This window comes from Macaca fascicularis, chromosome 20 (assembly GCF_037993035.2).
Source record: "Macaca fascicularis isolate 582-1 chromosome 20, T2T-MFA8v1.1".
NCBI classification, from domain to species: domain Eukaryota; kingdom Metazoa; phylum Chordata; class Mammalia; order Primates; family Cercopithecidae; genus Macaca; species Macaca fascicularis.
Window position 1 is genome coordinate 1,983,912 of NC_088394.1, and position 24,201 is coordinate 2,008,112.

The following is a 24,201-nucleotide window of genomic DNA, read 5'->3' on the forward strand; positions in this document are numbered from 1 at the left end:
AGCTCTCAGTGGCCTCTGGGTGGCTGGTGATGCCAGTGGTGACAGTGACTGAGTCCTCGGGGCTGGCTGTGCCTTGGGAACCACAAGGAAGGTGGCTGGGGAGACAGCACACCCAGGCCTGGAGCCGCCTCCAGCCAGGGAGTGGGGGGGCAGGCCCTGAGCTCTGCTTCGGGGGTCCCAGGCCAGGCTGTCCTGTCTGTCCTCAGCCCTGCCTGTCCAGGGGTCCTGGGCAGACGGCACTGGAGTGGACAGAGGGAGCCAGAGGGCCCGGAGCGGGGCATGGGATTGCCAGGGTGCTTGGCTCTGGGGCAGCCCACGCTGGGCGTGGCGGAGTGTGGGTGGGTGGAGTGGCCAGGAGCTGCTGGGATTTAGGACTGGGAGTCTGAACCTGGGAGGCTTTGGGACAGCCCAGGCAGGGCTGAGCCCCACGGCCAGTCAGAGAACACTTTGCTTCCCAGGCCTGGAAAGAGCCAGGAGGCACCTGGAGAAAGAGCCCAGGAGAGACCTGGAGGGAGGGCAAGATGTCCCAGGCTCTTCCTCCAGGGCCAGTGGGCGGCGGCCCTCGGGGGGGAGGGAGAATGGAGACGGCAAGGCTGACGTCCTCACACCCCCACCTCGGCCTGGGGCTCACTCCTGGGAAGGCCACCACGGCACAGCGAGGGACACAGGGCAGGACGAGGGCCAGCTCTTGAAACACCCTGTGTCCTGCTTTCTGTGCTGACCACGGAGGTGCGGGCCCATCCCTCACAGACGGTCCTGGCTGCGGCTGTTGGGCAATGGCACCTGGGAACAGGATACCTGTTTCTCCTGATAGGGTCAGGACTAGACCACCATGAGAGCGTTTGGTGATAGGATCAGAGGAAGGACTGGGGGCCGTGCAACCGTTAAGACTGGGGTCAGAGGCCCTGGCCAATGATAGGGTCAAGTTCAGGCCTGCGGCCAGGGTGCCCGAGTCCAGGGACATCATTAGGCAAAGGATGTGGCTGCTTCAGGCCAGTGTTGCAAAAGTGTTGGGCTGGAGAAAAGACCAGGCAGAGGGTCCCAGCTCAGGGGCCCAGGGGCCTCAGAACAGAGTGTGCAGAGCCGGAGGTCACTGGGACCTGGGAGATGAAGGGCTCATGACCACGATTCTCCCATGTCCCAAGGTCACTCAGCCTTTGTGTACAAATGGAACCCTGGTGTCCATCAGTCTGGCTTCCCTGGTGTGGAGTCAGCTCTCACAGACCTTCAACGCCCTGCACACCTGCTTCCCGGGGTCCTGGGAAGACGCTTCCTGGGCACAGGGTGGAGTCTGCTCCTCGTCCCGGGCGTCTGCTGGTCTTCCCCTGGCACCCTGCACGCCGGGTGCCCGCTGCTCACACTGGGCACTCCTTTGTGACGAGGCTACTGAGCTGCACTTCCTGGGTTGGGAGACCATTTCCCAAAGGCGTTTTAATGGAGTTTGTGATGAGGTTAAAACCCACATCGGGCCGGGCACGGTGGCTCAAACCTGTAATCCCAGCACTTTGGGAGGCCGAGACGGGCGGATCACGAGGTCAGGAGACCATCCTGGCTAACACGGTGAAACCCCGTCTCTACTAAAAAATACAAAAAACTAGCCGGGCGAGGTGGTGGGCGCCTGTAGTCCCAGCTACTCGGGAGGCTGAGGCAGGAGAATGGCGTAAACCCGGGAGGCAGAGCTTGCAGTGAGCCGAGATCCGGCCACTGCACTCCAGCCTGGGCGACAGAGCGAGACTCCGTCTCAAAAAAAAAAAAAAAAAAAAACCACATCGATATGACTTGAAAAACCAGAAAACATTATCTTCTTCCAATGTGAAATAGTTTTTAAGGTAAAAGACCTTGGCCAAAATACATTTTTGAAGTAGAAGTTCTGCATAATTCTATACCCTGCTGTCCCCGCTCTCGCTGCCCGCCGTCACTTCCCCGGCGTACACCCGTGTGTTCACGAGAGACAACTGTGCGGTGACGGTGCTGTGAACACTTCCCTCCCTGCTGACGACCTGCAGGAGAAACGTCGTGCTTAATGGCATGTTGTACCCGGCTGTATGGATTTAGGGAAACTTACTTCACCCGTTCTCCATGGACATTCAGGCAGTCTCCAATAATTTGCTGTTATAAACCATAATGGGAGGGGCCGGGCGCGGTGGTTCACGCCTGTAATCCCAGCACTTTGGGAGGTCAAGGTGGGTAGATCACGAGGCCAGGAGTTCAAGACCAGCCTGGCCAACAGAGCAAAATCCCATCTCTACCAAAGCATAAAAAAAAAAAATTAGCCAAGTGTGGTGGCACACACCTGTCATCCCAGCTACTCGGGAGACAGGCAGAAGAATTGCTTGAACCCAGGAGACAGAGGTTGCAGTAAGCCCAGATCGCACCACTGCACTCCAGCCTGGGCAACAAAGCGAGACTCTGTCTCGAAATAATAATAGTAATAATATGAATGTTCTTGCATGTACAGAAGATGTATGCTTATCCCAGTTAATTACGCACAATGCATAATGCTCAGTCAGGTGTATCTGAGTCCAAAATGATACCCAAACTGAGATCACTGAGCCATTGAGATCCACCCACTTACCCATCCGCCCATCCATCCATCCACTCACCCATCCAGCCGTCCACTTACCATCTATCCGCCAACTTACCCATCCATTCACCCACCTTCCTAACCACACACCCACTCACCCACCCATCTATCCACTCAACTATGTACCCATTCATCCACTCACCCATCCAGCCATACACTCATCCATCTATCCACCAACTCACCCATCCATTCACCCATCCTGCTATCCACTCATCCATCCACCAACTCATCCATCCATTCACTCATCCTTTCAACCACACACCCACTCACCCTTCCACCCATCTACCCACCCATCTATCCACTCAACCATGCACCCATCTGCCCACTTACCCATCCAGCCATCCATTCATCCATCCATCCACCAACTTGCCCATCCGTTCACCTGTCCTCCCAACCACACACCCACTCACCCATCCACCCATCTATCCATTCACTCAAACTTGCACCCATCCATCCACTCACGCATCCAGCCATCCACTCATCCATCCATACACCAACTCACCCATCTGTTCACCCATCCTCTCAACCACACACACAATCACCCATCCACCCATCTACCCACCTATCCATCCACTCACTCACCAATCCACCCACTCACTCATCCACACATTCATTCACTCACCCACTCATCCGTCCACTTTTTTTTTTTTTTTTTTTTTGAGACAGACTCTCACTCTGTGTCCCAGGCTCGAGTGCAGTGGTGTGATCTTGGCTCACTGCAACCTCCGCCTCCTGGGTTCAAGTGATTCTCATCCCTCAGCCTCCCAAATAGCTGGGACCACAGGTGTGTGCCACCATGCCCGGCAAATTTTTGTAATTTTAGTAGAGTCGAGGTTTCACCATGTTGGCCAGACTGATCTCGAACTCCTGACCTCAAGTGATCTGCCCACCTTGGCCTCCCAAAGTGCTGAGATTCCAGGCATGAGCCACCGCACTCGGCCTCCATCCATCTATTCTTCTATCCCTCGATCCACCCACCCATCCATCCATTCTCCGATCTTCCCATCCCTCCCTCTCTCCTCCAACTAGTCACTCATTATGACTTATTCACATACTTCACCGTCTATTCCAATTATCTGGACGAGACACGCCACCCCAGCCCTTCCCAGTCGTGCTTCTCTTGGGGTGAGTTGAGGGGAGAGGTGTGGGTCCAGAGCTGGGGGAGGACTTCTCCAAGTGTGTGCAGGCCAGCCTTGCTCAGCCCCGTCCCACCCAAATTCCCCGGGGACAGAGCTGGGGGCTGGTGATTTAGAAGGATGAACCCCGCCCAATAGCAGAGTCTGAAATGATTAAATGTCTTTCCTCACAGTGAAAATAACTTTATTGTTCCCTTTATGTGCACAGCGCAAGTTTGCTATCACTGCTCTAACGATGCGGTGAGATGCAAGGGTTTCCGGGCTTCTCCCGCAGGTGCAATCGGTTTTTCCGACTGGCACTGCCCTCTGTCCAGCCTGCAGGCTCAGCCTTGCAACCAAGCCACACCTGACGCCTCCGGAGACCACTCAGGCTTCCCTTCCTGGCTAAACCTCACTGACACCCAGGGGAGCAGCCTCTTGTTCTCCTGTGGACTCTTCTGTCTATGACACGACCTCCTGCTGCATTTCAAATCCCTGTCACACACCCATCACCTCCAGGTCCTGAGATTGGGGTAGGACAAGGTTATTCCCCTATAGTCCAGGACATGCCACCTAGTGACATCGGTAGAACGAATGAATAAATGAATGGCATGAATGAATGAGATCTTGAAAATGACTCTGAATTGTGTGTGAACCTGCCAATACCCTTGCTTGTGGGGTACACGGCATGTAAAACGCAATAGGGGTGAGGTGCAGTGGGCTGTAATCCCAGCACTTCGGGAGGCTGAGGTGGGTGAAGCACCTGAGGTCAGGTGTTGGAGACCAGCCTGGCCAACATGGTGAAACCCCGTCTCTACTAAAAATACAAAAATGAGCCAGGTGTGGTGTTGGGCGCCTGTAATCCCAGATACTCAGGAGGCGCTGCACTCCAGCGTGGGCGACAGAACGAGACTCCGTAAAACAGCAACAAAAAACCACGATAGGGAGTGATGGCCCCAAGCTTGGAGGAGAGGCTCTGAGCCTCTCACCCACCCGAACTCCACCTGCCCAAGCCAGGCCTGCTCCGTTCCCCCAGCACTCAGGGATTCCAAACGGGAGAGCTGGACCACCCCCTCTGCAGCCCCAAAGACCACTCTGACTGCCAGCCTGTTGGCTCAGTTGTTTAATGAGATGATCACAGCCGCATGGCACCCCAGCTCCATGGGCGCCTCCGCCCTCCTCTCGGAACTGGCAGGGAAGGAGAGGGGAGGAAGAGGGGGATGGGAGCGGGGCTAAAGCACGGGGAAGTGGGCGGGAGGTGTGGGTGGAGGGGATCAGAAAGCCCCACCAGGGAAAGTCGGGACAAAGCTGCCGCCTCCGCCTCCTCCGTGGATCCTCGGGCCCACCCGGGGCTCACCCACACTTCCTGATTTCCCGGCGGATCCAGGCGACATGGCTCTGGACGCTTGTGAAGACAGCTGGCAGCTGGATCGTGGAGCAGCCGATCCCCCAGCTGACCACGCCCACCTGGACCCAGGAGCCTCCCTTCCTGCAGACCAGGGGCCCTCCGGAGTCCCCCTGCAGGGAGAGGGGACAGTCACACGTCTCGCCAGGGGCCTTGGCACAACGGGACTCCTTGTCCAGCCTCGAGAGGCCCAGACCAGGAGGCGCCCCCGGGGCAAGGCAGAACCCAGACATCTTACCATGCAGGGGCCGCGGCCCAGGCTGCCGGCACACAGCATGTCTTCCGGGATGACCCTCCCGTGGGCACTGGTGTGCAGATACTCCTTGTAGCCCTCCTCACAGGCCTCATGGTCTTCCAGTGGGATGTGCACCTGCTGCAGGCGGTAGGGTGGGTGTAGTGGCGCTGGGGGTGGAGGAGGGGAGTCAGGAAGCAGCAGGGGGCTGTGTCCCCGACGCGGTGGATTCGTTCACACCCACCACGGCCAAGGCAGCCATGGGGAGGGGTCCCGAACCACCTGTGATGCCCTGGCCTGGGGCTCTGGTCCTGCTCTTGTCACTCCGACCTGGAGCCAGCCTGAGCCTCAGTTTCCCCATCTGTCCTGGGTGGGAGTGTGACCTCAGCCCATGCCGTGATAGACGGGCTCAGATTCCGCAGACAGACCCAGGCTGGGTGGTGTCCTGGCATTCACGTCCCTCCAAAGCTTCAGGATGGGGTCTTATTTAGAAATAGATTCTTGGCAGATTGATTAAGGTGGGATGAGGCCATGCTGGGTTAGGAACGGCCCTAATTCCAAGACAGGTGCCCTAATGAGAAGCGGAACAGGGGCGGCCCCAGCCCAGAGGAGAAGGTGACATGAAGACCCAGGCGGAGATGGGAGCCATGCGGTCATGATCCCCGGGACACCAGGGCCACCAGAGGCTGGGAGAAGCCAGGAGGGGCCCTCCCCTAGAGCCAGAGCGGGAGCAGGGCCCTGCCCACACCTGGACCTTGGGAGAACCCATCTCCGTGCTGTGAAGCACCCAGGGTGTGCGTCTTGTCATAGCCCCAGGACACAGACGGGGGGGCACCCGGGGGCCTGCAGCCCAAAGGTCCCAGAACACAGGAAGAAGCGTGACTTCCCCCATCAAAAAACACAACCAGATTCTTCCTCCCACCCCCACCCCAAAAACCCGCACACAGCAGAGTGTGAGGGCAGCAGGCTGCGGACCCGGGGACTTGAACCGATTCCGCCCCCGCCGCTGGCAGACCCGGAGAGCTGTGAAACGCCCTTTACCGCCTTTAATGTAAAACAAATATCAGAGCATCAGGGCGGCCACGGGGGGCTGAGAGGCCGCGCCGGGGGGACAGCTGGGAGCTACAGGACGCTGCTTTCCTTCCCTGTCCCATTTATTTCCGAGCTTCTGAACCAGCCCCCGAGGGACCTGCCTCCAGGAATGGGCATGGAGGGGAAAACTGGGGAACTTCCCCATGCCCCTCCAGGACCCTCGCCCCCCAGCCCTTCTTACTGTAGTAGGACGTCCTGCCCCAGCCGGTCAGCCAGCACTCGTCCTCCAGGGTGAAGTTCAGGGCCTTGGGCGGCAGGGTGACCGGCTGAACGTTGCTTGCTGCGCCCACGCGGGTGGCCAGCTGCAGCAAGGCCAGGTCGAATCCGAGGTGGGCAGCGACGTAGTTGGGGTGGACGATGATCCGGCTGATGTTCAGCAGACCCCGGCCCCCGTACAGATACACGTCCCCGGCGTGGATCCGGTAGGTGGACGGGTCGGTGTCCTTCCTGGGGGAGGATGGACCTGGGCTGCTCAGGGGGCCTGGTCTGTGGTGGCCCCACTCCCACCTCCCCTCGCTGGGGTCCTCGGCCCAGGACTCACCGGAAAATGCAGTGGGCGGCGGTCAGCACCCACTGGGGGTGGATGAGGGAGCCCCCGCAGATGTGCACCCAGGAGGCCCAGTGGTAGCTGTAGATCCTCAGGCTGACCTGCCACGGCCACTTCCCCTGGGGGGCGTTGTGGCCCCCCACGATGCCCACCAGGTCATTCTCAGGGACGGGCTCTGGGAACAACCGAAGGAGGTCAGGGAGCCACCCTCCTGCAATGCCAGGAGCTTCCAGGCCCTGCTCGACGAGGGGGTCAGCTCTCTGTCCTAGCCCAGTCCCTGAGGTCCAGTGTGGGGTGGGGCCAGGACTCACCTGGGGTCTCGGGCATGGAGCTCCCCAGGCAGGGGAGGACCAGGAACAGCAGCCACAGCATCTGTGCAGGGAGGAGAGGGCTGGGTGGGAACAGCTGGGCAGGACCTGGGTCTGGAGGCCACAGATGGCTGCCGGTGGTCAGTGTCCTCACCGTGGTCTGTGGCCACAGCTGCCCTCCTGGAGCCGCCCGGAGCTGCTTTATCTTCCTTGCAAAGGGAGTGGGTGGGGCTCGGTCACACCTTCCTCCCCTCGGGGGTGGGAGCAGTAGCTCCAAGCCCAGGCTGTGACCAGGCTGACCGTGAGGACAGGGGCCACCCCCAGCCCCTCGCATCCCCTCTGCTGGGCCAACAAGGGCCCCGCACCCGAGTTCCCTGTCTACACCAGTGGCTCCCACCGGGCACATTTATGGTTATCAGGGGTATGGGGATACCACCCACATTTAGTGGGAAGAGGCCGGGGTTGGGGGGCTAAATGTCTCCGGTGCACAGGATGACCCCACTGCAGAGGATCCCTGGCCCCAAATGCCCACAGTGCCCGGGTTGTCGCCATGCTGCCCATTCTCGTGGCCAGTGCTCCAGAGGCCAAGGAAGCACCTGGGCCTCAGAGGAGAAACTGCCTGGTAACTAGCTCTCCCTCAGCCTCTCCGGCCACCCAGGACAGGACGGGCACTTGTACCCACCTCCACGGGTGCAAAAGCATCAGCCAGAGGGCCCGTCAGAGACGCTTGGACCTAGGGCCAGGGGACCCGCCTGCTCCATGGTGGCTGCCCCAGGCTCAGGCTCCAGCCTTGGAGGGAGTTTGCAGAGTCCACACAGGCAGAGCTTCTGGGTGGGCTCCAGGAACCTATTTTAATCAGATACAAACCTCAGATTGCAGGAGGGGCACACCCTGCTCTGGGACACCTACTGGGATTCTCAGAGGGTGGGAAGCTGCATTCTCAGGCCAGGACCCAGCCCCCTAGGCCCCAGCCTCCCACTGCTGTGCCTCGGGGCCCCGGCAGCAAATGCCTGTTTCAGCCCAGGTGGCAGACACGTTCTGGGGCCGACAGGGACAGTAGAAGCCGAGGCCCAACCCTACAGCCTCTCCTCCAGGAGTCTTGCTTTGCCATGAGATTGTAACGGAGGTGATCGTGGGGGTGTGGGAACACAAGGGAGCACTGTCAATGGGTGGGGTGTGTGCCTGTGTGTGTGCACGTGTGGGTGTAGGTGTGTGTGCATGCCTGTGCATGTGTGTGTGCATACGTGTGTGGGCATGGGGTATGTGCATGCCTGAGTATGTTCATGTATGTGTGTGCATGTGTATGCGTGTGCATGGGTGTGAGCTTGTGAGTGTGCGTGTGTGTGTATGTGTTTGTATGCATGTGTGTGAGCATGTGTAAGCATGTGTGTGCATGATGTATGAGTGTGTGTGCATGTGCGTGCATGTGTAAGTGTATACGTGTGTGTGCATGTGTGTAAGCATGTGTGCATGAGTGTGTGCATGTGTGAGTGCATTGTGTATTTGTGTATGCGTGTATGAGTGTGTCTTGCGTGTGTGTGCATGCATGTATGTGTGCATGCAGGTATATGTGTGTGCATGTGTATGTGTGTGTGCATGTGTGCATGTGAGTATGTGTGCGTGTGTGCATGTGTGTGTGAAAATGTGAGTGCATGCACATGTGTTAGTGTGTGTGCCTGCATGTATGTGTGTGGTGCATGTGAGTGCATGTGTGTGCGTGTGTATGCATGTGTGTGCATGCATATGTTCCTGTAAGTGTGTAAGTATGCTTGCATGTGAGTTTGAGTGTGTGTGCCTGCATGTATGTGTGCTTGCGTATATGAGTGTGTGTGCATGTGTATAAGTGTGTGCGTGTGTGTGCCTGCGTGTATGTGTGCATGTGTGTGCATGCATGTACGAGTCATGTGAGCATGTAAGTGTGGGTGTGTGCATGTGTGTGAGTGTAAGCGTGTGTGAATGCGTGTATGTGTGCATGTGTATCAGCGTGTGCATGTGTGTCTGTGTGTATGTGGGTGTGTGCGCGTACATTTGTGCGTGCATGTATGTGTGCATGTGAGTGTGTATGACTGTGTGGTTGCCAGCATGTGTGCATGTGTGCCCGTGTGTGTGCCTGCATGTATGAGTGTGTGCATGCATGTATGAGTGTGTGCGTGCATGTGAGAATGAATGAGCGTGTATATGTGTCTGCATGTATGAGTGTGTGCATACGTGTATGAGTATGTGCATGCATGTGAGTATGAATGAGCGTGTGTGTGTGTCTGCGTGTCCTCCAGCTGGAGAAAATCCAGCTCTCTCCGTGCTACCAGCAGCTTCCTGGTGATGCCTCAGGATTCCCCGGAGGCTGAGGGAGTGGGTCCCGAGGCTGGGCCTGCAGCTGTGAAACCCTCTGCAGCCAGACTTCCGCCTGCATGCCCAGCCGTGGACCTCCCCGCGTGGGGAGGAGAGAAGCCCCAGGCTGCCTGGGATGGGCTCTCAGCCGCCTGTGCCCCTCCCTCCTGGCTGCATTCACCGGTCGTGGGCCAGGACCTCTGGCTTTGTTTTGGTAGCAGTCGCACCCCTCACTCCCAGAGCGCTTGACCCACGCCCACTTCAAGGTGCTACCCAGGCCCGTGGAACGGGCAGCTCCACCTGAAGACGCAAGGAGACAGGAGAGCAGCTGAGGATGGGAGGCCTGGGAGGCCTGGCCAGGTGAGGCCAGGAGAGGCTGATGGGAGGGAAGCTCGGGTCTGGATCACCTGGGTTCCGTGTTTAGACCTAGAGGGCCAAGGAGAAGAGAGGATGGCTGCTTAGCCCGGGAGCTTTCTTGGTGATTCCTCTCCCTCCCAGGACACCAGGATAATGTCGCAGCTGCATCACAGTGCAGGACCCTCCTGGGCCCCCACCCAGCTACCGGGAGGCAGGGTCCAGGAGGCCCAGGTAAGGCGGGGACAGCACCAGCCCTGAACCAGCCAAGATCCGCAAAGCGCAGCCAGTCTGAGGGCCGCGGGGCAAGCATGGCCAGGGCCTCCAGGGAGGCCTGGAGCCTGCAGACAGGGATCCTGGGCTGTGGGGGATAGGCGAGAGAGGCCCAGGAGCCCTCGGGCCCCCGCTAAGTCCAGGCTGGGTGAGCCAAGCTCGCCTGGGAGAGGCCCAGGAGCCCTCGGGCCCCCGCTGAGTCCAGGCTGGGTGAGCCAAGCTCGCCTGGGAGAGGCCCAGGAGCCCTCGGGCCCCCGCTAAGTCCAGGCTGGGTGAGCCAAGCTCGCCTGGGAGAGGCCCAGGAGCCCTCGGGCCCCCGCTGAGTCCAGGCTGGGTGAGCCAAGCTCGCCAGGGAGAGGCCCAGGAGCCCTCGGGGCCCCGCTGAGTCCAGGCTGAGTGAGCCAAGCTCGCCTGGGAGAGGCCCAGGAGCCCTCGGGCCCCCGCTAAGTCCAGGCTGGGTGAGCCAAGCTCGCCTGGGAGAGGCCCAGGAGCCCTCGGGGCCCCGCTGAGTCTAGGCTGGGTGAGCCAAGCTCGCCCTGTGCGGAGGCCAGAACGTCGCATTCTCACTAGATGCAGGTGACACTTTCATCTTTTATTCGGTGCTTTATACTTGGAATCGTGTGAGGTCGACGAAAATTGGGCATTGTTGTGTGGAGAAGGTTCTGGAAGTTGCCCAGTGCTGTGTCTGCACAGAGAGGCTCCTACAGGACGTGCAGGTGAAGGAGGAAAATACCTCGGGGGTCGGGAGCCAGGTGCCGTGGCAAGGTGAACTGCATTTGCCGAAAACACACATTCACCTGAGGCCCGGGACCTGTGAACGTGACTTTATAGGGAAATTGGTTTTTGCAGATAGAATTAATTATGTAATTAAGGATGTCAAGATGAGATCATCCTGGAATTAGGGTGGGCCCTAAATCCAACGACAGGCATCCTTATAAGAGAAAGGAGAAGGGGGTTGAGACCTAGAGCGGTGGAGGAAGGCCAGGGAAGACAGGCAGGGATGGGAGTGATGTGGCCACAAGCCAAGGACAGCCAGCAACACCGGACACGAGGAGACAGGCACGGAGCGGCCCCTCCCTCCAAGCCTCTGGAGCAAGCAGCCCTGCTGACACTCCAGGATTGAGAGAGAATAAGATTCTGCCCCTCAGTGTGCAGCACTTTGTGTAGCAGCCCCAGGGCACTGATACAAGTGATGAGAGATGGGGTGCAGGCTGCTCACCGTGGCTCATGCCTGTCATCTCAGCACTTTGGGAAGCTGAGGCAGGCAGATAACTTGAGGTCAGCAGTTTGAGACCAGTCTGCCCCAACACGGCGAAACCCCGTCTCTACTAAAAATACAAAAATTACCTGAGCATGGTGGCGGGCACCTGTAATCCCAGCTACTTGGGAGGTTGAGGCAAGAGAATCGCTTGAACCTGGAAAGTGGAGGTTGCAGTGAACTAAGATCGTCCATTACACTCCAGCCTGGGCAGCAGAGCAAGACTCCGTCTCAAAAAAAAAGAAAGAAAAAAGAAAAGACCGAGTAGAAAGATGTCAGTAACACTTACTGTTGGCATCTGGGTGCAGTGGCTCACGCCTGTAATCCCAGCACTTTGGGAGGCTGAGGCAGGAGAATCGCTTGAGCCCAAGAGTTCAAGACCAGCCTGGGTAGCAAAGTGAGACTCCATCTCTACAAAAAAAAATCAATAAAATTGGCAGGGTGTGGGGGTATGCACCTGTAGTCCCAGTTACTGGGGAGGCTGAGGCAGGAGGATCACTTGATCCCAGGAAGTTGAGCAGGGAGCTATGACCACAACACTGCACTCCAGCCTGGGTGACAGAGCGAGACTCCGTCTCAAAATTATAATAATAATAAACATCACTGGATATTGGGATGGGCTGGAATCGAGCCCCCGGGAACCACAGTGGAGCCCAGGGAGGAGCTGGCTCTGGGGTTGGGGCAGGTGGAATGTGGGGACCAGCCTGGGAGTCGTTTTCCGTCCCTGGGCCGATGACAGATTTGTCGCCGTTTCTGGTGGGCGGGGCTCTCTTCCTTGTTATTTTTTCCTCACATGGTCTTGGATACGGTGGCCCTTTCTCTTCTGAAATCAGGAGACTTCATATTGTGCTTTCAACTTAAATCCAACAAAATCTCTGTCTTTCTTTCACCGCCACAGCTGGTGTGGAGGGAAAACTAAACCAAGGGTTTTGGTGTCTTCCCGGCCAGCAAGACGATTTGTGTCTAGAGGACACTCCTGTCAGGGAGCTCCCGTGTAGGAGGTCCATGAGGGTGGTCAGTAGGTGAATCTTCAGAAGTTAGTGGGTAAATTTCGTTTCTGATGACAAGTTTTGCTTAGGGCTTTAAATGAACAAAAGCAGTTTTCTTCAACAGACATTGGAGCCAATACAATTATAAAAACTTTTTTTTTTTTTTTTTTTTTTTTTTTTTGACACAGGGCTTTGCTCTGTTGTCCAGGCTGGAGTGCAATGGCAAGATCTTGGTTCACTATAGCCTGAAGTTCCTAGGCTCAAATGATCCTCCTGCCTCAGCCTCCTGAGTAACTGAGACTACAGGTGCACACCATCACGCCTGGCTAATTTTTGTATTTTTTGTAGAGATGGGGTCTTGCTGTGTTGCCCAGGCTCTGCATGGCTTAAAACAAATGTTTTTATAGAGATAGACTCACTATGTTGCCCAGGCTGGTCTTGAATGCTTTGGCTCCATCCGTGCTCCTGCCTCGGCCTCCAAAAGTGCTGGGATTACAGGCGTGACCACCGCGCCCGGCCGGGAAGCCCTGTGTATCGCCAGCTGTTGGTCTTGCACTGACGTGAGTCTGCTGCCTCACTGCGCTTGTGCCCCTGATACTGTCTGCAGGTGACCTTGGATGGTCTATGAAGATCACCGCATTGTGGGCAGACACTGCAGCCCTTTCCCTTCCTTTCCAGTCCTGACACTGCTTGTTCCTTTCTCTTTGGTTTTTGTTTCATTTTGTTTTTCTGTTTTTGTTTGTTTGAGACAGAGTCTCACTCTTCACGCCCAGGCTGGAATGCAGTGGCACGATCTTGGCTCACTGTAACCTCCACTACACCAGGTTCAAGCAATTCTCCTGCCTCAGCCTCCCAAGTAGCTGGGATTACAGGCATGTGCCACCACGCCTGTCTAATTTTCATATTTTTAGTAGAGGCAGGGTTTTACCATGTTGGCCAGGCTGATCTCGAACCCCTGACCTCAGGTGATCTGCCTGCCTTGGCCTCCCGAGTAGCTGGGATGACAGGCGTGAGGCGCTGCGCCCAGCCTGTTTCTCTTCACATATGTGCTGCCTGGGGCTGCCTGCACTGAGCTGGGCAGAAGGAGGGGTGGTGGTCCCTACCCGTCCCTCACTCACAGGAGGGGCTTCCCGAGGTCCACTGTTAAGTAGGACATTTGCTGTGGGCTTGGATGAGATCCCCCTAAATTTGCTAAGAGTTTTATTGCAGTTGGTGGTTGAATTTATCAACCAAAAGAGTCAGATGCTTATCAATTAGATTATCAAAGGTGGTTTATCTCTGCTCCGTTAACTGACAAATTAGATGGTTAGATTTCCCAAGCGTTAAACCAACCTGATTTAGACCTGATTAGGTTTTCCTGTAATTCTGAGTACATTTTCTGAGTCAGCTTGTTAATGAATTGGGGGGATGTTTGAATCAGTGTTCGTAAGTGAATTCAGCCTGAAGTTTTCCTGTGTTCTATTAGTCTAGGCTTGTCCTGCAGGCGACACTCATCAACTCTGATCAGTCAGGACATTGGCCTCTTTTTTCTAGTCTCTGGAAGAGTTTGTTTGAAATGGGGATTATCTGTTCCTTGAAGATTTAGTATAAGTCTCACATAAAACCATGCAAGATAGATATATACACAACTATGTACCCACAAAAATTTAAAAATAAAAAAGTTGAGAGAATTGGCCAGGTGCAGTGGCTCACACCTGTAATTCCAATACGCTGGGAGGCCGAGTGTGCGAGGATTGCTTGAGCCAAGAAGTATGAGACCAGCCTGAGCAAAATAGTGAGACCTGGTCTCTACCAAAAATTTAAATATTAGCTGGACATGGCAGTGTGGCCCAGAGCGTCGTGAAATGAGGCTCGGGGCACATGTGGTGGACATGAGGAGCGGACAGATCCCAGGCCTTCCTGGCACAGCAGTGGGAAGAATGCAGTGGCAGGCACCCTCGGCCTGTCCCTGTGGGGCGTGGCTCTGCCCAGAGGCTGTCCAGAGGCTGTCAGACCAAGCAGAGGGTGGGTCACAGCACTGAGATGACCCACGGACAGGCACAGGACACCTCCGTGGGCCTGCATCCTCTATGAGCAGGGGGGATAACAGTGAGATTCCCGTCTCATCAGGGTGGCCCCTTTGTCCCTGTGGCAGGGCCCGGGAACAGCCATCGTGTAGCAGGTGACATGGGTGAGGGTGCCGGGGACGTCCATCGTGTAGCAGGTGATGTGAGTGAGGGTGCCGGAGACGGCCATCGTGTAGCAGGTGACGTGGGTGAGGGTGCCAGGGACGGCCATCGTGTAGCAGGTGACGTGGGTGAGGGTGCCGGGGATGGCCATCGTGTAGCAGGTGACGTGGGTGAGGGTGCCGGGGACGGCCATCGTGTAGCAGGTGATGTGAGTGAGGGTGCCGGAGACGGCCATCGTGTAGCAGGTGATGTGGGCGAGGGTGCCAGGGACGGCCATCGTGTAGCAGGTGACGTGGGCGAGGGTGCCGGGGACGGCCATCCTGTAGCAGGTGACGTGGGCGAGGGTGCCAGGGACAGCCATCGTGTAGCAGGTGACGTGGGTGAGGGTGCTGGGGACGGCCATCGTGTAGCAGGTGACGTGGGCGAGGGTGCCGGGGACGGCCATCGTGTAGCAGGTGACGTGGGTGAGGGTGCCGGGGACGGCCATCGTGTAGCAGTGATGTGAGTGAGGGTGCTGGGGACAGCCATTGTGTAGCAGGTGATGTGAGTGAGGGTGCCAGGGACGGCCATCGTGTAGCAGGTGATGTGAGTGAGGGTGCCGGAGACGGCCATCGTGTAGCAGGTGACATGGGTGAGGGTGCCGGAGACGGCCATCGTGTAGCAGGTGATGTGAGTGAGGGTGCCGGAGACGGCCATCGTGTAGCAGGTGACGTGGGTGAGGGTGCCGGGAACGGCCATCGTGTAGCAGGTGATGTGAGTGAGGGTGCCGGGGATGGCCATCGTGTAGCAGGTGACGTGGGTGAGGGTGCCGGGGACGGCCATCGTGTAGCAGGTGACGTGGGCGAGGGTGCTGGGGATGGCCATCGTGTAGCAGTGACGTGAGTGAGGGTGCTGGGGACAGCCATTGTGTGTCAGGTGATGTGGGTGAAGGGCCTGCAGACTCACTCCTGGCCCTGGCCCAGGTCTTTGGGCCTCTGGACGGTTGGCACACTGCCAGCTGCCACAGCACCCACCTGGCTCTGGCTCCCACTGCAATGTTGCAAAATGACCTGTGGGTAGTGGGCTCTGTGCCGTTGTCCAGGCTGCATCCTGCCTTAGGCACAGGGGCCCTCACCATAGTCCTGTTCCGTCCCTGATCTGCCCCCCGCACCCCACTGTCTGAATACAGAGGCCCCTCCTCTCTGTCGGGGAGCCCAGGCATCCAGCCCTTGCCCCGTGTGGTTCTCTCCGGGTGCGGTGGGAGAAACCTGCCAGGAGAGACAAGATTCCTGCTGCTTTATTCACAGTGTGAAGCCAGAAGGGACCAGACCCAGACCTGCTCCCGGGCCGGCTTCTCTGTGCAGCCGCTTTCTCCAGCAGGAGAGTGCGGCGGCCCCTTCGTGCTCAGGGGCCTCCTCAGCCTCACCTGGCCCTCACCTTGGGGGTGGGGGGTACAAGAGAAAGGAGAATGAAGATTTCCCCATCTCAGGTTGAGGATGCCTGGTGCCCTGTTACAGCCCAGCAGCCTCCCTGACCCGGTGCTGGTCCCAGAGCTTCTGCGAGGTGGGCACAGGGCGGCCATATGGGAAGTCTTAGTGCTAAATGCTCCAGTGCCCCTGAGCAAACAGTGGCCCGGCAACTACGGATGTCACCCTTGCTTGGGTTTCCCCAGAAGCCTCCCGTGCAGAACCCTGGAGATGCCGTGGGCACTGGGCAGGGCTGGGCAGGGCTGCAGGTGGGCACTGGGCAGGGCTGGGCAGGGCTGCAGGTGGGCACTGGGCAGGGCTGGGCAGGGCTGCAGGTGGGCACTGGGCAGGGCTGGGCAGGGCTGCAGGTGGGCACTGGGCAGGGCACTGGGCAGGGCTGCAGGTGGGCACTGGGCAGGGCTGGGCAGGGCTGCAGGTGGGCACTGGGCAGGGCACTGGGCAGGGCTGCAGGTGGGCACTGGGCAGGGCTGGGCAGGGCTGCAGGTGGGCACTGGGCAGGGCACTGGGCAGGGCTGCAGGTGGGCACTGGGCAGGGCTGGGCAGGGCTGCAGGTGGGCACTGGGCAGGGCTGGGCAGGGCTGCAGGTGGGCACTGGGCAGGGCACTGGGCAGGGCTGCAGGTGGGCACTGGGCAGGGCTGGGCAGGGCTGCAGGTGGGCACTGGGCAGGGCACTGGGCAGGGCTGCAGGTGGGCACTGGGCAGGGCTGGGCATGGCTGCAGGTGGGCACTGGGCAGGGCTGGGCAGGGCTGCAGGTGGGCACTGGGCAGGGCTGCAGGTGGGCACTGGGCAGGGCTGGGCAGGGCTGCAGGTGGGCACTGGGCAGGGCTGCAGGTGGGCACTGGGCAGGGCTGGGCAGGGCTGCAGGCGGGCACTGGGCAGGGCTGGGCAGGGCTGCAGGTGGGCACTGGGCAGGGCACTGGGCAGGGCTGCAGGTGGGCACTGGGCAGGGCACTGGGCAGGGCTGCAGGTGGGCACTGGGCAGGGCACTGGGCAGGGCTGCAGGTGGGCACTGGGCAGGGCTGCAGGTGGGCACTGGGCAGGGCACTGGGCAGGGCTGCAGGTGGGCACTGGGCAGGGCTGCAGGCGGGCCCTGGGCAGGGCACTGGGCAGGGCTGCAGGTGGGCACTGGGCAGGGCTGGGCAGGGCTGCAGGTGGGCACTGGGCAGGGCACTGGGCAGGGCTGCAGGTGGGCACTGGGCAGGGCACTGGGCAGGGCTGCAGGTGGGCACTGGGCAGGGCTGCAGGTGGGCACTGGGCAGGGCTGGGCAGGGCTGCAGGTGGGCACTGGGCAGGGCACTGGGCAGGGCTGCAGGTGGGCACTGGGCAGGGCTGCAGGTGGGCACTGGGCAGGGCTGGGCAGGGCTGCAGGTGGGCACTGGGCAGGGCACTGGGCAGGGCTGCAGGTGGGCACTGGGCAGGGCTGGGCAGGGCTGCAGGTGGGCACTGGGCAGGGCTGGGCAGGGCTGCAGGTGGGCACTGGGCAGGGCACTGGGCAGGGCTGCAGGTGGGCACTGGGCAGGGCTGGGCAGGGCTGCAGGTGGGCACTGGGCAGGGCTGGGCAGGGCTGCAGGTGGGCACTGGGCAGGGCACTGGGCAGGGCTGCAGGTGGGCACTGGGCAGGGCTGGGCAGGGCTGCAGGTGGGCACTGGGCAGGGCACTGGGCAGGGCTGCAGGTGGGCACTGGGCAGGGCTGGGCATGGCTGCAGGTGGGCACTGGGCAGGGCTGGGCAGGGCTGCAGGTGGGCACTGGGCAGGGCACTGGGCAGGGCTGCAGGTGGGCACTGGGCAGGGCTGGGCAGGGCTGCAGGTGGGCACTGGGCAGGGCTGGGCAGGGCTGCAGGTGGGCACTGGGCAGGGCACTGGGCAGGGCTGCAGGTGGGCACTGGGCAGGGCTGGGCAGGGCTGCAGGTGGGCACTGGGCAGGGCACTGGGCAGGGCTGCAGGTGGGCACTGGGCAGGGCTGGGCATGGCTGCAGGTGGGCACTGGGCAGGGCTGGGCAGGGCTGCAGGTGGGCACTGGGCAGGGCTGCAGGTGGGCACTGGGCAGGGCTGGGCAGGGCTGCAGGTGGGCACTGGGCAGGGCTGCAGGTGGGCACTGGGCAGGGCTGGGCAGGGCTGCAGGCGGGCACTGGGCAGGGCTGGGCAGGGCTGCAGGTGGGCACTGGGCAGGGCACTGGGCAGGGCTGCAGGTGGGCACTGGGCAGGGCACTGGGCAGGGCTGCAGGTGGGCACTGGGCAGGGCACTGGGCAGGGCTGCAGGTGGGCACTGGGCAGGGCTGCAGGTGGGCACTGGGCAGGGCACTGGGCAGGGCTGCAGGTGGGCACTGGGCAGGGCTGCAGGCGGGCCCTGGGCAGGGCACTGGGCAGGGCTGCAGGTGGGCACTGGGCAGGGCTGGGCAGGGCTGCAGGTGGGCACTGGGCAGGGCACTGGGCAGGGCTGCAGGTGGGCACTGGGCAGGGCACTGGGCAGGGCTGCAGGTGGGCACTGGGCAGGGCTGCAGGTGGGCACTGGGCAGGGCTGGGCAGGGCTGCAGGTGGGCACTGGGCAGGGCACTGGGCAGGGCTGCAGGTGGGCACTGAGCAGGGCTGCAGGTGGGCACTGGTCAGGGCTGGGCAGGGCTGCAGGTGGGCACTGGGCAGGGCTGGGCAGGGCTGCAGGTGGGCACTGGGCAGGGCTGGGCAGGGTTGCAGGTGCCAGTTATTTCTCTCAGGGGTGGAGGAGTTGCCCAGGGGTTCAGAAGAGCTTGAATGGGAGGGGACTGAGAAGGAACTTAAAGAAGCACCCCCTCCTCCAAAAAAAAAAGTCCAAGAGATCAGCAGGGCGTCCCAGGAAGCAGCAAGGCAGCCCTGGGGCTACAGCAGGGTCTGGGATGAGCAACCCTGGGTGGGGACAGGGGGAGGTTGTAGGGGTGGACTTTGCTTTATCTGCTGCTTATCTGAGGGAAGGGAGTCTGCCCCAGACCAGGCACCCCAAACCCCTGCAATAATGGCATGGACCTAGAAAAAGGGAGGGGGGAGAGAGGGGTGCATTAGATGGGTGGGTGGACAGACAGATGGACAGATGGACAAGTGGATAGATTAGTGGGTGGGTGGGTGGATGGGTGGATGGATAGATCAATAGATACGTGGATGGATGAGTGGATGGATGGATGGACAAATGGATGGACTAATGGATGGATGGCTGGATGGGTGGATGGATAGATCAATATATAGGTGGGTGGATGGATGGATGGATGGATGGATGGATGGATGGATGGATGGATGGATGGATTAGTGGATGGTGGGTGGATGGATAGATCATTAGGTAGGTGGGTGGGTGGGTGGATGGATGAATGGATGGATGGATGGATGGATGGATGGATGGATGGATGGATGGATGGATTAGTGGATGGTGGGTGGATGGATAGATCATTAGGTGGGTGGGTGGGTGGATGGATGAATGGATGGATGGATGGATGGATGGATGGATGGATGGATTAGTGGATGGTGGGTGGATGGATAGATCATTAGGTGGGTGGGTGGGTGGATGGATGAATGGATGGATGGATGGATGGATGGATGGATGGATGGATGGATGGATGGATTAGTGGATGGTGGGTGGATGGATAGATCATTAGGTGGGTGGGTGGGTGGGTGGATGGATGAATGGATGGATGGATGGATGGATGGATGGATTAGTGGGTGGGTGGGTGGGTGGATGGATGAATGGATGGATGGATGGATGGATGGATGGATGGATGGATTAGTGGATGGTGGGTGGATGGGTGGATGGATAGATCAATAGGTAGGTGGGTGGGCGGGTGGATGGATGGATGGATGGATGGATGGATGGATGGATGGATTAGTGGATGGTGGGTGGATGGATAGATCAATAGGTGGGTAGGTGGGTGGGCGGGTGGATGGATGGATGGATGGATGGATGGATGGATTAGTGGGTGGGTGGGTGGATGGATGAATGGATGGATGGATGGATGGATGGATGGATGGATGGATGGATGGATTAGTGGATGGTGGGTGGATGGGTGGATGGATAGATCAATAGGTAGGTGGGTGGGCGGGTGGATGGATGGATGGATGGATGGATGGATGGATTAGTGGATGGTGGGTGGATGGATAGATCAATAGGTGGGTAGGTGGGTGGGCGGGTGGATGGATGGATGGATGGATGGATGGATGGATTAGTGGATGGTGGGTGGATGGATAGATCAATAGGTGGGTAGGTGGGTGGGTGGATGGATGGATGGATGGATGGATGGATGGATGGATGGATTAGTGGGTGGGTGGGTGGGTGGATGGATGGATGGATGGATGGATGGATGGATGGATGGATGGATGGATTAGTGGGTGGGTGGGTGGGTGGATGGATGAATGGATGAATTCATGGTTGGATGAGTGGATGGATTCAGTGGGTAGATAGATGGTAGATGAATGAACTTTGGTGATGAGGCTGACCTGTACTTTTAGTGGAGGGCTGGGCTGGGAGCTGGGCCCCAAGAGAAGAGTCATCACTGAGAATATTTCCCCGCTCTTGCCACCCATCCATCATTTCCCCCCACCACCAGTGAATGCCTGGTCTGGAGCAGCCATTTCTACAGCCCGACGGTCCAGAGCAGATGCACCCGCATCAGGAAGCCCCAGTCCCCGCCCCGCTAGCCGCACCCACACTCGGGAACACACTGGCCACTTCTGGTTTGCTTTCCTAACAGTTTAATGCGACGACACTGCAAACTGGCTCCAGGACTTCCATCCCTAACCTCACCCCCATTCAAAGCACCTTCCATGCCTCCTCCTCCCAGTGTGAGGGAGGAAGGTGCAGGTCTGAAAAGGCGGAGGGAAGTGAGGACTATGTGGGATGGAGGAGCAGAGAAGGTGGGTGCTGGAAGGAGCAGGGAGCGGAGGGGCCGAGACGAGGAATGAGCTGGATTTTAGAGAGCTGAGAGGGGCCCGGGGCTTAGAGGCGCATTTGCTGCAGGATCCAGGGCACATAGGTCTGGACTCGTGTGTAGACGCCAATGCTGGGCTGATGACTGTAAAATCCCCAGCTCACCACTCCCGCCTGGAGCCAGGTACCTTTCTTCTTGCAGACCAGGGGGCCACCTGAGTCACCCTGTGGAGAAGGAAGGCCCAGCTTGACCAGAGACCCAGGACCCTGCTCATCCCAGTCCAGCCTCAGAACCGCAGACAGAAAAGAGATGGCAGGAGAGAGGCGCCAGGTGTCACCTTCCAGGTGCGGCGGCCCATGCGGCCGGCACAGATCATGTCGTCCTGGATGAACTTTCTGTCTCCAGCACCGGGAAAAGCATCGTGGATCTGCTGCTCACAGTCTGCGTTGCTCAGTGTGGGGACCTTCACCTGCTGCAGGCGGTAAGGAGGCGGCAGCATATCTGCAGAAACCAACCATGGGTGTCAGGAGCGGCTCAGGAGGGGCCCCCGGCCAGCACCATGGCAGGACCCCTCCCCACCCCAAGCCTCAGCTCAGGACCTGGGATGCTCAGCCTGCACGGCCTAAGGTGGAGTCAAAGAGGAGAACCTCTAAAGCTGCAAGAACGCAGAATGGAAATGCCAGAGTGGAGTACAGCGGCATAATCATAGCTCCTTGCAGCCTCCGCCTCCCAGGCTCCAGCAACACTCAAGCGATCCTCCAACCTCAGCCTTCCAAGTAGCCGGGACCACAGGCATGCAGCACCATGCCCCGCTAATTTTTTTTTTTTTTTTTAAGATGGAGTCTCGCCCCGTCACCCAGGCTGGAGTGCAGGGGCGCAATCTCAGCTCACGGCAATCTTTGCCTCCCAGGGTCAAGCGATTCTCCTGCCTCAGCCTCCTGAGTAGCTGGGATTACAGGTGCCCACAACCATGCCTGGCTACTTTTTGTGTTTTTAGTAGAGTCAGGGTTTCACCATGTTGGCCAGGCTAGTGTCAAACTCCTGACCTCAGGTGATCCACCTGCCTCGGCCTCCCAAAGTGCTGGGATTACAGGCGTGAGCCACTGTGCCCGGCCAATCCATATTTCTCTTAATTCTTTGTAGAGATGGGGTCTCCCTGTGTTATCCAGGCTGGTCTTGAACTCCTAGGCTCAAGTGATCCTCCTACCTTGGCCTCCCAAAGTGCTGAGATTACAGACTTGAGTCACCGCGCCCACTCCCACCCCCCACCACCCTACCACCCCCATCCACCAATACCTCTTAAATTGGGAGAAGAGGGAGATGGGACCCTACACACATATTCTAGCGAACGGAGGCACGACCCATGCGCACACTCTAGAAAAGGGAGGCGGGATCCACGCACGCACTCTAGAAAAGGGAGACGGGACCTATGCGCTCTGGAACAGCACCAGGTATTGCCTTTCAAAGAACAGAGGCCCGAAGCAGGAAATGAAGAAAGCCTCAGGGTCTCTGAAACCTTCAGTGGAGGAATGGGCAGATGGGTAAATTCGTGCCCTCTTTGAACCCATTTTCTTTTCCACAAAATGAAGAAAATGTCTTGCAACGAGAATATGCATAAAATACGTGTTCTAGACACACACGCACAGCACGGTCGCTGCCTCCTCCCACCCACCCCAAAGGCTCATTTTATTTCCTCCCTCTGTTTTATGAGCTTGTATCCCTAGGGTAGCTCACCTGAACCCTGCCCCCCAACCCTAGCTAGAGAGACCCCAGAATGTGCAAACCAAGCGCTAATCTTTCATGAGCCTCCCAGGACCCCCACGTGTGCCCGTCCCGCGTCCCTCTGTTTCTCACCGAACAAGCCGACCTTGCCCCAGCCTGTGGTCCAGCAGTTGTCACTGTCAGTGAACTCCAGAGACTGTGACGGCAGAGCCACCGGCGCGAGAGTGTTTGTTTTCCTCACACTGGTGGCCAGCTTCAGCAGGGCGATGTCTGCCCCCAGGAAGAAGACAGAGTAGTTGGGGTGGACAATGATCCGGCTGACGTTCAGCAGACCCCGGCCCCCGTACAGATACACGTCCCCGGCGTGGATCCGGTAGGTGGAGGGGTCGGTGTCCTTCCTGAGGGAGGATGGACCCGGGCTGCTCAGGGGGCCTGGTCTGCGGCGGCCCCACTCCCACCTCCCCTCGCTGGGGTCCCCGGCCCAGGACTCACCGGAAAATGCAGTGGGCGGCGGTCAGCACCCACTGGGGGTGGATGAGGGAGCCCCCGCAGATGTGCACCCAGGAGGCCCACTGGTAGCTGTAGATCCTCAGGCTGACCTGCCACGGCCACTTCCCCTGGGGGGCGTTGTGGCCCCCCACGATGCCCACCAGGTCATTCTCGGGAACGGGCACTGGGAGCACCGAGAGGAGGTCAGGGAACTCGGCCTGTACCACCAGAACCTCACCCCGCACCTGCCCTCGGGAGAAGCCGGTCTGTGCATGTGTGCCCTGGATCCTGGGGTCAGGGGTGGCAGAGCCCCTGGGAAGGGAGGGCTGTGTGGGGTCGGGACTCACCTGGGCTCCCCGCGCTGCAGCTCCCCAGGGAGGAGACGGCCAGGAACAGCACCAGCAGCATCTGCGGGGAGAGGGCGTGGGGTGTGGGCTGGGGGCTCAGACCCGGGATCAGGGGAGAGGGTGTGGGGTGTGGCCTGGGGGCCGGGAACCGCCTGCAGGCATCGGGGAGGGGACGGTGCCCTTACCATGCCGGGACTCAGCAGCTCTCTTCCCCAGCCCCTGGGAGCCTCTTTATCCTCAGCCACAGGAGGAGGGCAGCAGGAGGGTGGGGCCCTGTGGTGGCCTCAGGTCCAGGAGGCGTCTCTTCACCCCCTCCTCCTCTCTGTCTCCCACCCACACTCCAAGTCTCCACCCTACCCACAGCCCAGGCTGGCAGGACAGGGGTGAGAGGAGAGGGTGAGGGCAGAGTGCGGCTGGGGTGGTGCTGGGGCCCTCTGGTCTGCCTGTTCCTCCAAGAGGACGCCACAGCATCACGGGGCTGGTTTGGAGGGCCAGGCTCTTGGAAAAAACTCAGGTCTGGAGCTCAGGAAGGAGCCCGAGGCAGCGGCAAGGCTCTGCCTCCCACCATGGGGTCCCCAGGACAGTTGCCAGCAGTTCATGTGCTGCAGCACCCCGTGAAGGCGAGAGGTGGCCCCGAGTG

At 59.3% G+C, this 24,201-nt stretch overlaps 2 protein-coding genes across 2 annotated transcripts; both read right to left on the reverse strand.

Annotated features, from left to right (window-relative positions):
- Positions 1 to 4,807: 4,807 nt before the first annotated feature.
- LOC102140626 (putative serine protease 29) lies at positions 4,808 to 7,459 on the reverse strand. The gene is made up of 5 exons (XM_005590835.5): positions 7,287 to 7,459; positions 6,970 to 7,150; positions 6,610 to 6,875; positions 5,343 to 5,506; positions 4,808 to 5,217 (listed from the first exon to the last, which is right to left on the reverse strand). Exons 1-5 carry the CDS (start codon positions 7,345 to 7,347, stop codon positions 5,053 to 5,055), a joined length of 837 nt encoding a protein of 278 aa, XP_005590892.3. The 5' UTR covers positions 7,348 to 7,459; the 3' UTR covers positions 4,808 to 5,052.
- Positions 7,460 to 22,430: 14,971 nt separating this feature from the next.
- On the reverse strand, positions 22,431 to 23,623 carry LOC102132386 (putative serine protease 29). The gene is made up of 4 exons (XM_074028242.1): positions 23,562 to 23,623; positions 23,218 to 23,398; positions 22,858 to 23,123; positions 22,431 to 22,519 (listed from the first exon to the last, which is right to left on the reverse strand). Exons 1-4 carry the CDS (start codon positions 23,620 to 23,622, stop codon positions 22,431 to 22,433), a joined length of 597 nt encoding a protein of 198 aa, XP_073884343.1. The 5' UTR covers position 23,623.
- Between the last annotated feature and the right edge of the window lie 578 nt (positions 23,624 to 24,201).

Excerpts from the sequence above, each read along its gene's own strand:
- LOC102140626 (XM_005590835.5), bottom strand. The coding sequence starts at position 7,347 with ATGCTGTGGCTGCTGTTCCTGGTCCTCCCCTGCCTGGGGAGCTCCATG. Across the intron at positions 6,876-6,969 it reads GCCGCCCACTGCATTTTCCG|GAAGGACACCGACCCGTCCA; the intron begins GTGAGTCCTGGG and ends ATCCTCCCCCAG. Across the intron at positions 5,218-5,342 it reads TGGGCCGCGGCCCCTGCATG|GGGGACTCCGGAGGGCCCCT; the intron begins GTAAGATGTCTG and ends CTCTCCCTGCAG.
- LOC102132386 (XM_074028242.1), bottom strand. The coding sequence starts at position 23,622 with ATGCTGCTGGTGCTGTTCCTGGCCGTCTCCTCCCTGGGGAGCTGCAGC. Across the intron at positions 23,399-23,561 it reads CTGCAGCGCGGGGAGCCCAG|TGCCCGTTCCCGAGAATGAC; the intron begins GTGAGTCCCGAC and ends CGGTGCTCCCAG. Across the intron at positions 23,124-23,217 it reads GCCGCCCACTGCATTTTCCG|GAAGGACACCGACCCCTCCA; the intron begins GTGAGTCCTGGG and ends ATCCTCCCTCAG.